General features: G+C 40.5%; 1 protein-coding gene across 8 annotated transcripts in view; it reads left to right on the top strand.

Annotated features, from left to right (window-relative positions):
• The window catches only part of KIF13A (kinesin family member 13A), a 233,525-nt gene that overhangs the window by 79,601 nt on the left and 138,012 nt on the right, over window positions 1-15,912 (top strand). For 7 of the 8 annotated variants that reach the window (XM_024248570.3, XM_054557251.2, XM_054557252.2 and 4 more), the window contains exon 3: window positions 15,899-15,911. The exons of the other annotated variant lie outside the window; for it this stretch is intronic. In XM_024248570.3, the coding sequence (XP_024104338.1) occupies window positions 15,899-15,911 (13 nt within the window). The remainder of the gene's footprint in view (window positions 1-15,898; window position 15,912) is intronic. 8 annotated transcript variants of the gene reach the window in all.

Below are 15,912 nucleotides of genomic sequence, written 5' to 3'. Positions count from 1 at the left end.
GAGGTATCGTGGCATGTGACCTCTAAAGGAAGGTGAGATTGTGGCCCATACCTTGGAAGACATTGTTATCTCTCCTCTGGGATCCAGCAACAGTTGACAAACAGGCTGGCACTGAGCCTCAGCCTGTGCTTTGATGAGCTCAGGGCTGGGTGGTGTTTCCAGATTCCATCCAGGTAATAACCACTTCCTTGAAAGTTGGTTTCCTCAGCCTTCCTTTCTGTCCTATTTTGCGTCTCCGTCAATCCCGGTCCCTGTGGATTTTCCTTCAGTTTCAGGAGATTGTCGATGAATGACTTAGTCAGTCCCCCCTCATTGGATTGACACCAGATGCTTTCTTCCCTGATGTTCCTGACAAACACCCTGCAACTTCCAGGGCTCAGCTGAGTTCACCATCCCCTCCTTATGCATCTTTGAGTTGAAAACATGGATGAAGGAGACACAGACAGCTGTTTGTCCTCACCTGCCTCTCAATGTAACATTTCTCCTAAATCTTGTGTCTCCTGCTGGAATAACAGGGGTGGAACTTTTTAATAATGGTGAAGTTCTTCCATTTTGCACTTCTCAGAACAGGCTCCAGCTCCATGTGGCTAAATTGCTGTAAGAGCAAGGAATGTTTGAAGTACCCATGCAAGATTATTTTAAGAATAAGAAGTTGATTCATTGAAAAGAAAAATACTCAACTAATTATTGAGTGCCCACTGTATATAAAATATTAGTATACACGAATTCTGAAAATTCTATGAGTTTCCCAAACTCATAGAATGTTTCAGAATCCGTCCTGGGAACAGCTGCATTCCAGCTCCCTGTTCCTTCCCTAATCCTGTCCTGCCTGCCCTTTGCTATTCTGAGTTCAGAGTATTCTCTTGGTAAAAGGGACCAGTCTCAGTTTATTCAGAAGCTACAAGATGCTTAAAATATATATATATATATGTTTGTTTATTTGGCTGAGCACTGTTTCACACCTGTAACCCCAGCACTTTGGGAGCCCAAGGCGGGAGGATCACTTGAACCCAGGAGTTCAAGGCCAGCCTGAGCAATATAGTGAGACCCTATCTCATATAAAAAATTAAAATAAAAAAATAAAAAGATTAGATATAAGGAAGTCTGAAGTTTCAGAAGAGTTCTGAAAAGGAGAAATTATAGAAATGTGTTCTCAACAAATTCTCCTTTTACCATCAGTGTCTGTTTGGAGTTTCTCTGTTCAGAGGCCAGTACCTGGACAGGGAGGATACCATGAGAAACAACCTTTTCTCAGTGCTTCCAAACCATTACTGGGAGGATGTTTATTTTCATGTGATCCCTTCTTCCAGCCGTCAGTAGACTTACTGTAAGATAGTTTTAAAAACAAACATGAAGTTAGAGATGGAAAAGAGAGACGAAGATGCATGATAAAACTCAACAAGGCTGGCATGTCCCAAATAAAGAAATGGGAAATGGGGGTTCTGTTGGTTTATTCAGTAGAATTTAAAAAGCATTGTCTATGTGCTAATAAGTGCTTAGGGTGAGAACAGTTGGAAGCCAGGGAAGTCCAGGCTCCAAGTGCAGGGAGCTTGAAGTATAGGTGTTTGATTCAAACCTGCATCCTACGGAAGGTCGGGCTGGCTGATGCTGTTATCAAGATCACTCCCAGTTTAGGTGATAGAACTGAACCTGGGTTTCTTTCCCAGAAGGGGAAATTTTGGTTTCTGAATGTTCTTCTGTCACTCTATCAAGTGATGGAACCTCAATTGCAAAAGAAAGCTTGTATTTTTTTTTAACTTTTAATTTTTCTGGGTATGTTGTAGGTATATATATTTATAGGGTACATGAGATGTTTTGATGCAGGCATGCAATGTGTAATAATCACATCATGGAGAATGGGGTATCCATCCCCTCAAGCATTTATCCTTTATATTACAAACAATCCAATTATACTCTCTTAGTTATTTTTAAATGTACAGTTAAATTATTATTGATGGCCGGTGCCTCATGCCTGTAATCCCAGCACATTGGGAGCCCAAGGCGAGCTGATCGCCTGAGCTCAGGAGTTCAAGACCGCCTGGGCAACATGGTGAAACCCCGTCTCTACTAAAATACAAAAAATTAGCTGGGCATGGTGGCGCATTCCTGTAGTCCCAGCTACCTGGGATGCTGACACACGAGAATTGCTTGAGCCCGGGAGGTGGAGGTTGCAGTGAGTCAAGATTGCGTTACTGTACTCCAGCTTGGGCTACAGAGTGAGAATCTGTCTCAAAAATAATATATATATATTATTGACTATAGTCACATTGCTGTGCTATGAAATAGTAGGTCTTATTAATTCTATTTTTTTTTTTTTTTTTTTTACCCATTAACCACCGCCCCCAACCCCCGGCCCATGACCCTTCCCAGCTTCTGGTAACCATCCTTCTACACTCTGAGTCTATGAGTTTAATTGTTTTGATTTTTAGATCCCACAAATAAGTGAGAACATGTGATGTTTGTAAAGAAAGCTTGTATTTTAGATTTTAAGCTCAACCTGAGTGACATTAAATTTCTTTTATTTAAAAAAAATGTTTTTATCCAATAAAGTTTTTATTAGAAGTGTATGTATAGTTACTCTTGTCATAGTGGAGAGGAACCTGTTATCAGGAGAGGTTGGTAACTCACTGATAGGTTGACTGAGTCCTTTAACAAGAATTGTTTGAATACAAATTATTTGCACGGCATTTGATGCACACCCGAAGGGCTGTGGTCAGTGGTGGAGGGTCACTACTCTGGGTTTCACCCCTCAGTCAGTGGAGATGGTTTGGCCTATATGTCAAAACTTGAATCTTGCTGAGTGCCAGATAATGTGCACAGGGCAGAAAGAAAAATACTAATTCAAAACATTAGAATTTCATTGTATTATATTTATAAACTGTTATACCTCTAAAAGAATTTTTGGGATCATCAGAGTTTTAAAATAATGAAATTAACTTATAAAACTTGAATTTAGGCTGGGCGCGGTGGCTCATGCCTGTAATCCCAGCACTTTGGGAGGCCGAGGCAGGCGGATCACGCGGTCAGGAGATCGAGAGCATCCTGGCTAACACGGAGAAACCCCGTCTCTACTAAAAATACAAAAAAATTAGCTGGGCGTGGTGGCAGGCGCCTGTAGTCCCAGCTACTTCGGAGGCTGAGGCAGGAGAATGGCGTGAACCCAGGAGGTGGAGCTTCCAGTGAGCTGAGATCGCGCCACTGTACTCCAGCCTGGGTGACAGAGCGAGACTCCGTCTCAAAACAACAACAACGACAACCAAAAAAAACCTTGAATTTATTAGAAACCCTGTGGTGAGAATTTTAAGACTTTGCTGTTACTGACTTTATTTCAGAAGTTTATTGCTTCTGTTATAAAGTTGACACATCTTTATTGCAGACAACATTCTTGACAAAAACTAACAGTTAATTAAAAAATTTTTTTGACAAAAACTGAGTTAATTTTAAAAAAATATTGTCTCACTATTCATTTCATTGGACTTCAGTAGTCAAACTATTAAACTATAAATGCTTGATTCTGGCCTGTAGGATACCTCTTACATTGGCAATAATATCCTACTTTTTGGTACTCAGAAATTCAAGTTGTTTTGGGAAAGGAAACTGAAAGCCGTTTGGTCCGTTGGTTTCTGTTTCTAATTTTGGAAGTACGCATATAGACCATGTGTTTGCTTCACCTTTTATTGCCAGCTTTTCAGGTCATGAGACAGTACTTCTAGGTTCTCTAGCTAGCGATATGGGTAATACCCACTACTTATCAAATTGAGAAAGTAAATGCACATTTTAAAATGTTGGATCTATTTTTAAATACGGACTGTTGTTAAATTTTAGACTGTTATTCCTATGTCCATTTTGTCAGTTACCTTGGCCTCAGTTTCACTGTCATGGAGCTGTATTGTACCTTACATGTAGGTGTGGCTGTATGTGAGACCAGATGTCAGGCATGGTTGTCCTGACGTGTTTGTAGCATACTGTTCTTGGCTCTTTTCTAAAGAAATCAATATCATAGTTTAGTTCTTATAAATGTGTCCAACTTTATACATATTTATATAATTATTTCCAGAGTTTTTTTTCCCCACTCTCTCTCTTTTTTTGTTTTGAGACGGAGTCTCACTCTGTCGCCTTTTGTTTTGAGACGGAGTCTCACTCTGTCGCCAGGCTGGAGTGCAGTCGCGCAATCTCGGCTTACTGCAACCTCTGCCTCCCAGGTTCTCCTGCCTCAGCCTCCCAAGTAGCTGGAACTACAGGCACGCACCACCACACCTGACTAATTTTTGTATTTTTAGTAGAGATGGGGTTCACCATATTGGCCAGACTGGTCTTGAACTCCTGACCATAAGTGATCTGCCTGCCTTGGCCTCCCGACGTGCTGGGATTACAGGCGTGAGCCACCATACCTGGTCCCCCATTCTCTATTCTTTCCCTTCCTCTATCATACATATTTTCCTTAAAACCTTTTTTTTTTCCTTTTTTTTTTTTCTGAGACAGAGTCTCACTCTGTTGCCCAGGCTGGAGTGTAGTTGCGTGATCTTGGCTCACTGCAACCTCCGCCTCCTGGGTTCAGCGATTCTCCTGCCTCAACCTCCCAAGTAGCTGGATCTACAGGCACTCACCACCACACCCGGCTAATTTTTGTATTTTAAGTAGAGACAGGATTTCGCCATGTTGGCCAGGCTGGTCTCAAACTCCTGACCTCAGTTGATCCACCCGCCTCGGCCTCCCAAGGTGCTGGGATTACAGGCATAAGCCACTGCACCCAGCCAAAAACCTTTCTTTTCTTAAGGGAAAGAAGTCTGTTTTATAAGTTCTGTCATTCTTCAGCTCCCAGTACCCTTTTCCTAGATGAAATTTAGTTTCAGCAATGTTGACATTTTGCGTGTATAATTCAGGAGGAATATTTGTTTTAACAACAGCAATGGCATCTAACATTTATTGAGCAATAACTCTGCATGCTAATGATGTACAGTATTACCCATGTCACCTCATGCCATCCTTCAACAGTGCTGAAGGAGTGCTCTTCTATTCCTGTTTTAGAGGCTGAGACTCAGGGGTTGAGTAAAGTTGTCCAAGGTCAACATGGCTAGATCATGGCAGAGCTAGGATTGTTTGACCCCCAATCCTGAACTCCTCACCACTGTGCTTCATTATATCTTGTAGAACTTTAAGCCAAATACAGTTATGCCAGAAGGAAGTAGTTCAAATATACCAAAGTAGTCCAAAAAGTCAAACCACAAGTCTGTCTACTTCAGTACAAAATTAGTTGTTTTTCTTTTTGAGTTTTATTGAAAATGAAAATAGATTAACTGGTAATTTTTTAAAAAGAAGCAGGGTTTTTTTTTTTTTAAGAAGGCATATCAGGATTAGCATTTTTTTAAATTACAAGTGTATTTTGAGTTCATTTTAATTTTATTTCTTTAAGACAGTCTCGCTTTGTCGCCTAGGCTTGAGTGTGGTGGCACGACCATGGCTCACTGCAGCCTCAATCTCCCGGGCTCAAGCAATCCTCCCACCTCAGCCTCCTGAATAGCTGGGACTACAGGCACGCACCATCACACCTGGCTGATTTTTAAAAACAATTTTAGTAGAGACAAGGTCTTACTGTGTTGCTCAGGCTGGTCTTGAACTCCTGGGCTCAAGCAGTCCTCCCATCGTGACCTCCCAGAGTGCTGGTATTATAGTCATGAGCCACCATGCCCAGCCTCAATTAATTTTTAAAACTGTCAACAATATAATAAGTATCAATCGAATGGAAGCCATTTTTTTCTTCATTCATTCCATTGGGTCTGCTTCAAGGTCTGTGACTGAAGTCCCATGCGGAAAGTCCCTTCATGCTGTGGGGCAGTGGTTCAATCTTTGTAGACGTGGTGGAGTGCCTAGGTGGAGGGGCACAGCCCTCAACAAGTCTTACACATTTTTCCTTCAAGTTGTCTTTGTGTTCTGTCTTTCCGTCCTACTTTTTGTCTTGTGCTTGCAGTAGTATCTTAACTTACACACCGTGAGGGCTGCAGTTGGTGCCAGGCAGAGGCTCACCAGTGCGTGTCTCACTGCTGACTCTAGATGGTGTGGCCTCTTACATTCACGCTTGAGTCTCACCCTCCTAAAACAGATCTGGCCATGTCATTCCCATTGCGCAAACCATCTGTGGCAATTTCTTCTGAGCAAAGGCTGAGTCATCATGGCAGTCAGTGCCGTCTGCATTTTGGTTCTTGTCTATTCTTCCAGCTGTGTGGCTCTCAATTACATTCTGTGTACCTGCTGTTCCCTGAACATATCCTGTGCGCTCTAGCTTTGTTCCAGCTGTCCTTCTGCCTAGGATTTGCTCCCAATACATCTGCATCTACATTTTTGTGGCTTTATTTATAGCCCTCTTCAGTAGCCCTCAGTTTCCTACTACCTCAGCAGGAAGTAGTCGTTTGCAGCCTTCTAACTCCACGTTGTCATACCAATTCCTTTTTTTTTTTTTTTCTTCCATAAATGCCTTTCCTTCTTGGAGGTTCACTCTGTGTAGGCTGCTCCTACACATTCCTGAAGGACACAGAAGGGCTAATTCATGCCATTAACCACATGGATAACCCTTGTAAGCATGAATGATCCACATCGTTGAACATCCACATGGGTTGCTATCCAATCAATACCTAGCCTAAGCTGAAAGAGCTCTCACCAAATTCTTTGATGCCAGAGAGGCAATATTCAATAGCAGTTAAGTGTACAGTGTGCTCCAGCCAGAGACTGCCTGGGTCTGAATCATGGTGCTGATGCCAGTTAACTGTGATCTTGTGAAAGTCATGCAATCTGTATACCTTGTTCCTCAGTATTTTTTATTTGAAAAATGATAATAATGAGAGTTTTTATGTATAGGGTCATTAAATATGTTAAGTGAGTTAAAGCAGATGGTAACAGAAACCTATCTGGCACATAATTAGAACTCAGTAAGTGTTAGCTATTAATTAAAGTAATGATCATCCATTTCAATTCACAGACATACTATATGACCAGGTTAGAGTTTACAGCCCTGAACTGTGCTACCTCTGAAATGTTAGGTTTCACTTGTTGACTGTAGCATCTTATCTCACCCAGCACCTCTGCATCTTTATTCTTGAATTTTATTCTGCATCTTTATTCAGACGATGAGTGTCTTACCTCTGCTGTTTTCTCCCAGTCTGTCATCCTCCTGACTTCCTTCTCTACCCAATTCTTGCCCTACCAGGTCTTCTCGTGGAACCGTAGCTTCCCCTCACCAACTGCAAGAATTGTGTTCTTGAAAAGTACCACAGCAGCCAGGCATAGTAGCTAATGCCTGTAATCTCAGCCTCACTTTGAGAGGCTGAGGCAGGAGGATTGCTTGAGCCCAGAAGTTCAAGACCAGCCTGAACAATATGCCAAGACCCTGTCTTGACAAAAATTAGCTGGGTGTGGTAGTGCACACCTGTAGTCCCAGCTACTCGGGAGGCTGAGATGGGAGGATCTCTTGAGCCCAGGAGGTTGAGGCTACAATGAGCTGTCATCACATCATTGTACTCCAGCCTAGGCAGCAGAGTGAGGCCTCCTCCAAAAAAAAAAAAAAGAAAGAAAAAGGGAAAGGGAAGGGGGAAGGGGAAAAGGAAGGGGGAAAGAAAGGGAGGGAGGGAGGGAGGGAAAAGCAAAGCAAAGCACCATAGGCAGTGAGTTCAAAGTCTTAGAGGAAATAAGGGGTTAGGAGAAAAACAGTTAGAAAATGACATTAAGCATATATCTTAAACTTAGTAGATTCTGAATGATCTACCCAGTATTCTTCCAAAACAAACTTGGTGGCATGTCTCATGAATGAATCAGCTTCTTCACATGTTCAGAAAATTTTGCTGTAGTGATTGTAGGTTTGATGATCTGATGACTCTTTTTTAAAATTTTCAAACCAGCCTTTGTCTTGGAACTTAAAGTTTTTGACATTTGCATTCTTCTTGTGATAGGTTTCAAAGGTCTTCCAGATGCTTATGTAACCCCTTCTACTTTTTATAATTCATAGAAGCATTTGTTGTGTGTTTTCAATGTAGGTAATGTTAAATTATTGATAGAAAAGTATATAAACGTATCTCCAAACTAGAGTTAATAAATCCTGATTGAAAATGGTACCTACTCTCCTACAAAACCTCATCCCTATACCATCATCCCAGGTCTCACTTTCTCTGCTAACTGTAGTCTAACTGCTGAACTTGGCAACGGAACAATCCCATGAGTTTGTGGCCCTCAAATGAGCTGTGTTCTCTGGTGCTTTTTGCACAGATGATTCCCCCTATTGGGATGACATTTCTTTCGCTTGTCAGCTTGGTGAATTCCTATTAACTCCTCCTAAATTCTGCTCCAGGCATTTCTCCTCCAAGAAAATTCCCTCTTTGCCCAGTGAATCCCTTGCTTTTTTGGAGAGCTGCTGTGCGCTTTATATTGTTTTGTGGTATATGTATAAAAAAATCAGTTTCTTGTTTGAAAGACAAAAAGACTAATTTATTTTTGTATCCCAACAAAGTGGCAGACAGTACATGTGAAATGTTTGTTGACTCAACATAGCTCTTCATTCCTGTCTCTGTTGTCACACTTATCACCATCCACTTAATATTAATTATTCATGTATGTATCTGTCTCTCTTGCATGATTTTAAGCTTCCGGATGTCAGAGACCATGCCTAATTCCTCTAAATATTCCCTCAAAGTACTCCTAATATGCATTGTGGGAGTTAGTACTCAATAAATACTTGCTGATTAGGAGAATACTTAGAACAGGGGTGTCTGATCTTTTGACTTCCCTGGGCCACATTGGAAGAAGAAGAATTGTCTTGGGCTATGCACAAAATACACTAATACTAATGATAGCTAATGAGCTAAAAAAAAAAAATTTTTTTTTTAAATCACAAAAGAATCTCATAATGTTCTAAGAAAGTTTGCAAATTTGTGTTGGGCTGCATTGAAAGCCGTCCTGGGCCACATGAGGCCCGTAGGCCACGGGTTGGGAAAGTTTGACTTAGAAGATTTCGATGACCTGTTTAGTTCTCTAAGTTGGAATTGACAGTCAGAGGCTTCATAATAAGGAATATGTCCGTAGGCTGATTTCCAGGAGGCAAATGCCATTTAACTGTATATCTTTCAGATCTAGGTTGCAGCCATTTCCAACAATTATTAAAGTATTTTAATACATGAAAGAGAAATTTCTGGTTCAGAAGATACTTCTCTGATCACACACATCTATCAAAGCACTGACTGGTGTAGGGCATTGTACATCAGAGCCTTTGGCCACCAAAGTTCTAAGTAGCTAATTATAGTCAATATGCTGTAAACAGTGGTCAGAGGACTCCTTGACCCAGACATCTTTCAGAGTGAAGTGTGGGGAAAGAACTTCAGCTGTTTAGGATTTTTATTGTTGTTGTGCAGTAGGCTATTTATCCTCCTTTATTTTAGTCCTCCTTATTGAACTTTCCAGGTCGGTACTACCTACTAAATTAAGTACAGACTTCTCCTTTCAAGACCTGTCCAAGTATAGGTCCAATTTATCTTTACTGTTTCCTTTTTTATTTTTAAGTCGCAATCTCACTCTGTCGCCCAGGCTGGAGTGCAGTGATACAATCTCAGCTCACTGCAACCTCTGCTTCCCAGGTTCAAATGATTCTCCTGCCTCAGCCTCCTGAGTAGCTGGGATTACAGGCATGTGCCACAACACCCGGCTAATTTTTGTGTTTTTAGCAGAGATGAGGTTTCACCATCTTGGCCAGGCTGGTCTTGAACTCCTGACCTCAAGTGATCCACCCACCTCAGCCTTCCAAAGTGCTGGGATTACAGGCATGAGCCACTGCACCTGGCCTCTTTTTCTTTATTTTTAGTATTTTTTTGAGACAGAGTCTCACTCTGTCACCCAAGTTGGAGTGCGGTGGCACGATCATGGCTCACTATAACCTCTACCTCCTGGGCTCACGAGATCCTTCTGCCTCAGGCTCCCATGTAGCTGGGATTACAAGCATGTGCCACCACATCCAACTACTTTTTTTTTTTTTTTTAGTAAAGATGGGGTCTTACTGTGTTGCCTAGGGTGGTCTTGAACTCCTGGATTCAAGTGATTCTCCCACCTCAAGTGATCCTGACCACCTCCCAAATTACTGGGGTTACAGGCGTGAGCCACGCCGTCTGGCAACTGTACTGTTTTCTAGTGTTCCCCCGCCGCCCCCCCCCCATATACTCTCTAATCTCATCAAACTGAACCCTTGCTAAGACACCTAGAATATTTTCATTTAAGTACTTTTGCTAACAGAATCACCTCTATTAGAAATGGCCCACATCCCTGCCTGTCAGAGTCTTCCCTGTCTTTGAAGACCCTTTCCAGATCCTCTCTTCTTGACCACCACATCCCCATCCCCATGCCTGCATTCAGCTTTGATCCCTCTGTTCTGTGAGTTCTTCTGCCATTTTGTTTGTACCTCTTAAAGCACTTACATAAATATATATTTCAAAAGTCACTTAAAACTTATTTTTCTCTGATAATTGTGTATATTTTTAATAACAACCTTTTTTTGTTCATCCCAAATTCTAGCCATACTATGTCAATACCTGAGATTTTTGAGCTGCTAGATTTGTTGCAATATGGAAATCCCATTGCATCCTTTAAAATACCTTTTTGTTTGTTTATCAAAATCATTGATACATTTTCCCCAAAATATGTTCCTCCAAGAAAATTCTGTGATCAAATAAGTTTGGGGAATGCTGCTGTTGAAATGTTGCATTGAATATGCAAGGAGAGTAACAACATATGTTAGCATGTCAGAGTCTCTGAAAAGTACTGCCATAAAGAAACCCATATTTAACTGTGTTCAGCAGCATTTCTCAATTTAGTTGATGTCAGAAGCTTTTTAAGGGCTTGACCTTTGTTAACATCCCGTTCAATTTCTATGCTTGTGAAATGCTGGTCTAGAGAAATAATTATTTTTAAGTAAGTCATCAGAAATGTTCTGCATTTTCTGACAGTCTCTGAAGTCTTTACTGCTGTTAAATGCAGGCAGTCTTGCCCCAGAATTGCAGGATTGTGGTGGTGATTTAAGTAAATCCTCACAACTGGATTATGTTTAACTCACTAATGTAAAAAAATTATTTCTGAGTTCTTATTCTGTACTCAGTCCTACATAAATAGATGGGATTGGGGACAGGGATTATATACCATGTGACCTGGCCTCTGTTTTCAAGGGGTTTAAATCTTAAAGATATATGAGACTCAAATGCAGACAGTTACTGAAGACAACAGAACTTTATGTGTGCCAATAAGTGCTAAGCTGTTTTGTCGACTCCAGGAGTCTTGGGATATTAGAAGTAGTGAAGGCCAAGATAGTCTCCAAGGCTAGTGAGGAATTGAGAGAGCTGAGCCTTGAACTGTGTCTTCAAGAGTGGGCAGGTATGATCAGGCAGAGTGGAAAGACAAAGTGGGATAAAGGCATGTAAATTGCATGAGTTGTGTGGTAAAAACTCATGGTGTGGGTGACCTGGAAGAGATCAACCTGCTTGTCCTGGAAGAGAAGAGGAGCTTTTGTGTTTTGCAAAAATAGAACTACTATCAATGTGGAGAATAAGAACTGTCTCTCCTTATTTTCTCTCCAAATCCTGGAACCTAGAATGTCTTCTAAAATGTCAAATTGTAGCTAGTTTATTTATTTGGAATATACAAAAATACTAATACTTGAATACTTACAGAAGTCCATATGATTAAAAACAAGGATGTTTTGGAGAATGAAGGGGAGGATGGGTATTGGAGAGTGGTCAGAAATAAACACACCTTTAGGCAAGTGTCGGTGAAATGCTGTTTTCTAAGGAGTCAGCAATCCTATGTGTCGGGGTCAGCTAGGTCTGTTTCAAGGGATGTTCATTTTAGGTTCACTAGATATTTACTGAACAAAATCATTGCCTCTTTCTGTAATGAAGCCACACGGGTATCTCAACAGTAGTCTGTACTTGACTAAGAGTCATGACTTTGACTGATACAATCAATAAAAGGCCATTTATTTATTTGTTTGTTTATTTTTGAGATTGAGTATTGCTCTGTCACCCAGGCAGGAGTGCAGTGGCGTGATCTCAGCTAACTGCAACCTCTGCCTCCTGGGTTCAAGCAATTCTCGTGCCTCAGCCTTCCTAGTAGCTGAGATTATATGCTCATGCCACTATGCCCAGCCCATAATTTTTAAAATATGTGTTTAGTATGATTTATGTTGAATCTGATAGATGTTTATATTATTCATTCTCATTTCATTTGTTTTCCGTATTGTTAAAAGATGAATTTGGCACATTAAAATTTTAAATAATTTATTTGTGCAGATAGTGATTCATGAATTGGGCAGCTCCAAACTGGAAGGGGTTTGGGGCTCCACTGAAGGGGCATGAAGGGAAAGCTTTTGTAGGGTGAACTCAGAAGGAAAGCAAAGACATTATTTGATTGGTTAAAGTTTGAGTAGTTGTTTTATTTGTACTGTCCCAGTGGAAAATTCTTGATTATATAACTAATGCTCAGTTGGCTGCTGGTGACTGGCAGTGATTGGCTGAGTTTAAGTTTTGTTTTGTTTATGTAGAAACCCAGGACCTTGAAGCCATCTCAGCCTGTTAAGTTTATTTTAGTAGTTTATATATATGAAAGCGATGAAGATTAAGATAAGATTTCATATGTATATGAAATTTTTTATTTTTACATTGTAATATCACATTTTTTTCCCTAAAGGATAGCATACTATATTTGATTATAGTGTCAGTATTACTGATACTGGAAACATTTTTCTTCACAACTACCAAAGAAGGACATATAGCCTCTAGAGTTTGGGGCCTTGAGTAACTCAAGTAACCTTGAGTCTGAGTTAGGATGAGTGAGCAGCCCATCACCTCATGCAGGATAATTTTCTTCCCTGCACTCAAAAGTGTAGAATTATGCATGTGATTGATGTGATTGGACCTTTTTTTTTTTTTTTTTTTTGAGGCAGAGTCTTGCTCTGTCGCCCAGGATGGATGGAGTGCAGTGGCGCGATCTCAGCTCACTGCAAGCTCCTCCTCCTGGGTTCATGCCATTCTCCTGCCTCAGCCTCCCAAGTAGCTGGGACTACAGGCACCCGCCACCACGCCTGGCTAATTTTTTGTATTTTTAGTAGAGGCAGCGTTTCACCGTGTTAACCAGGATGGTCTCGATCTCCTGACCTCGTGATCCGCCCGCCTCAGCCTCCCAAAGTGCTGGGATTACAGGTGTGAGCCACTGCGCCTGGCCCCTGGACTGAGCTCTCAGTTTTGTTCAAGTCCCTTAGAAACCTCAAGAAAGGTGTATCAATGAAGGAATTACAGGGTATATCAATGAATGAAGGACAGAGTGTATCAGTGAATGAAGTAGAGGGTGTATCAATGAATGAAGTACAGGGTGTATCAGTGAATGAAGTAGAGGGTGTATCAGTGAATGAAGTACAGTGATGATGCACTACAGGGTTTACTTTTCCTTCTGTAGCAAGGATCCTTGTTCTAAAATTAATGATGAGTAAGTTTAGATAGCAGCAGATGAGCTTTGTGGCTTCCCTTTTTTCTTTTCTGCCCAGTCTCCATTTATTCTTAACAAGCATTTATTCAGAAACACAAAAGAAGGTAGCAGAATTATATTGGTATTCCCATGTTCTGGGCTATCTTCTAAGTGAGAAAGACTTTCAAAGTGCTTAAAATGCTGAAATAGGATTGGTTTTCTAAGAAGAATGAAGAAAACCTTCTTGGAATGTCAATGAAGAAAGAATAATTTTGTTGTTGACAGCGAAGAAGGTGAATGTACTACTGGCTACAAACCAGCACTGGTTCATTGCTGCTGCTGGTGGTTATTGTTGTGCTGTGGCATAAAGGGCACATATGAGAACTCCAGAGAGCTCACTGGGATTCCCCTAGTCTGTCCCAGCCCCGTTGGGTTACTGGGTTCATCATAACTTAAATGGGAAACCTATATTTAATTACCTTTGGTCTGTGCTGTTCCATATAATGGCCTTATTGTAACCCAAGTGACTTTTCTTTCCTCTGTTAAATAAAGCAGTGATTTACATGGCTTTTAAAGAATAAAGCAAGCAAAATGAGAAGGTATAGTCAAAATGTGGTTCATAAAGTTTTATTATTGTTCTACCTTCTTAGAACTGAGGCCTTCGTGAATAGTCTTCCACTTAAGGAAATTTTCATGGCAGAAATCTCAAGTTTTTTGTACAGAATGGAAATCCATGACTTGCTTAGAATTAAAAACACGTGCATTTTTATTTATAACCTCTATAAATGTTTATCTTGTTTTAAAGGGTAGACATACAAATATGTTGAGACTTGCTTGATGGCAGCCAGAGATACCAGTTATTCTAGTTCCCCTCTAAAACCTGAAGACAAAAATCACATTCCCATTGTGTCTGTCTGAGGGAACGACATAAGGCAATAAGGGCTCATTCCCTTTCAGCTAATTCATGGAATTTCAAGAAAATGATGTTTCAACTTCATCATTATAGGAATGGGATGATTTTTCTTCCCTGCACTCGGAAGTGTAGAATTATGCATGTGATTGGACACTTTTTTTCCCTGCTACTGAGCTCTCAGTTTTGTTCGAGTCCCTCAGAGCTCTGTAAGGAATGTGGCACCGAATGATGAAGAACAGGCATCCTGCTGTTTTTGCCTGTACCTTTCTGTGCCCTCTGCCCTGGAAAATCTACTTTCTTAGCCCCATGATTCTATTTCCTATGAAGAAGGATTAAAGCCATAGGGTAAATGCCCCCATTTCTTTTTCACAGTAATTTTACAGTTTATGAATTGAGGATATCAGAGGTTGATCAAGAGTAACTGTCAGTAAGGCCAGGAACTGTCATAGGATTGCATAACTTAGAAATCATAATTGAGCTCCTTAATTTTGTAGATGAAGAAAATATTTACAAAGCAAGTCAACCTAACATTTTATTGACTTGAAAACTGTTTCCTAGCCAAATGCAGTGGTTCACACCTGTAATCCCAGCACTTTGGGAGGCTGAGGTGGGGGGATTGCTTGAGGTCAGGAGTTTGAGACCAGCCTGGGGCAACATAGTGTCTCTTAAGAAAGTAAAAAATTACCCAGGTGTGGTGGCACGCACCTGTAGTCCTAGTTATTTGGGAGGCTGAGATAGGAGGATCAGTTGAGCCCAGGAGTTCAAGGTTGCAGTGAGCCATGATCGCATCACTGCACTCCATCCTGAACAACAGAGTGAGACCCCCATCTCTGGAGAAAAAAAGAAAGAAAACTATTTCCTTCTCAGAGTTTTTTCCAGGTGCAATTTCAGTCATTTCTGAGTTATTAACGTGTAAAAACAAACCTTTTAACAAGTGCATGTATGGCTGATGGTGGGGAAAAAATGGAAACTTGCTTTTAAATGTCTATTCAGTGTTAAAATATATGAGTTATTTAAAACCATGGTTTTTAAATGAGAAAAACTGCCACATATGTTAGAGTATATGTATTTATCAAAGGAAAATATGCATATATTTTAACAAAAATTTAAGAAAAATTTAAATATAAAAATTGATTTAAAATTATTTCATCACATGCAGTAAGGATTGTGGCATCTTTCTTTATCTTGATGCTCTTCCATTGGCATTTCTTAAAAATCATTAAAAATATCTGAGTGATTGTCTGAATTCATTCTGTGCAACCAAGAGAGAAATTCATTATGCCCATGCCATGTTTTTGAGCAAATATTAAGAGTTTATCACTTCAGTCAGTAATGTGTTTGAATTTGGCTTCTGATCTTCACGAAGAAGAATATCTTTCAGATCATGTTATCAAGGTGCTGAATTTACTTTATGTTTTTTCTCTTTCATTGTTTCCCTCTGATGTGGCTGCTATGTTGACAACCCTCTGTATCCCTGCTGCTGAATTTTTTTTTTCCATCATTAAGAAAACCTCCCAAGG

Source organism: Pongo abelii, chromosome 5, assembly GCF_028885655.2.
Source record: "Pongo abelii isolate AG06213 chromosome 5, NHGRI_mPonAbe1-v2.0_pri, whole genome shotgun sequence".
Taxonomy (NCBI): domain Eukaryota; kingdom Metazoa; phylum Chordata; class Mammalia; order Primates; family Hominidae; genus Pongo; species Pongo abelii.
The sequence above is the reverse complement of the archived record's forward strand: the minus strand, read 5'-3'. Positions and strand labels throughout refer to the sequence as shown.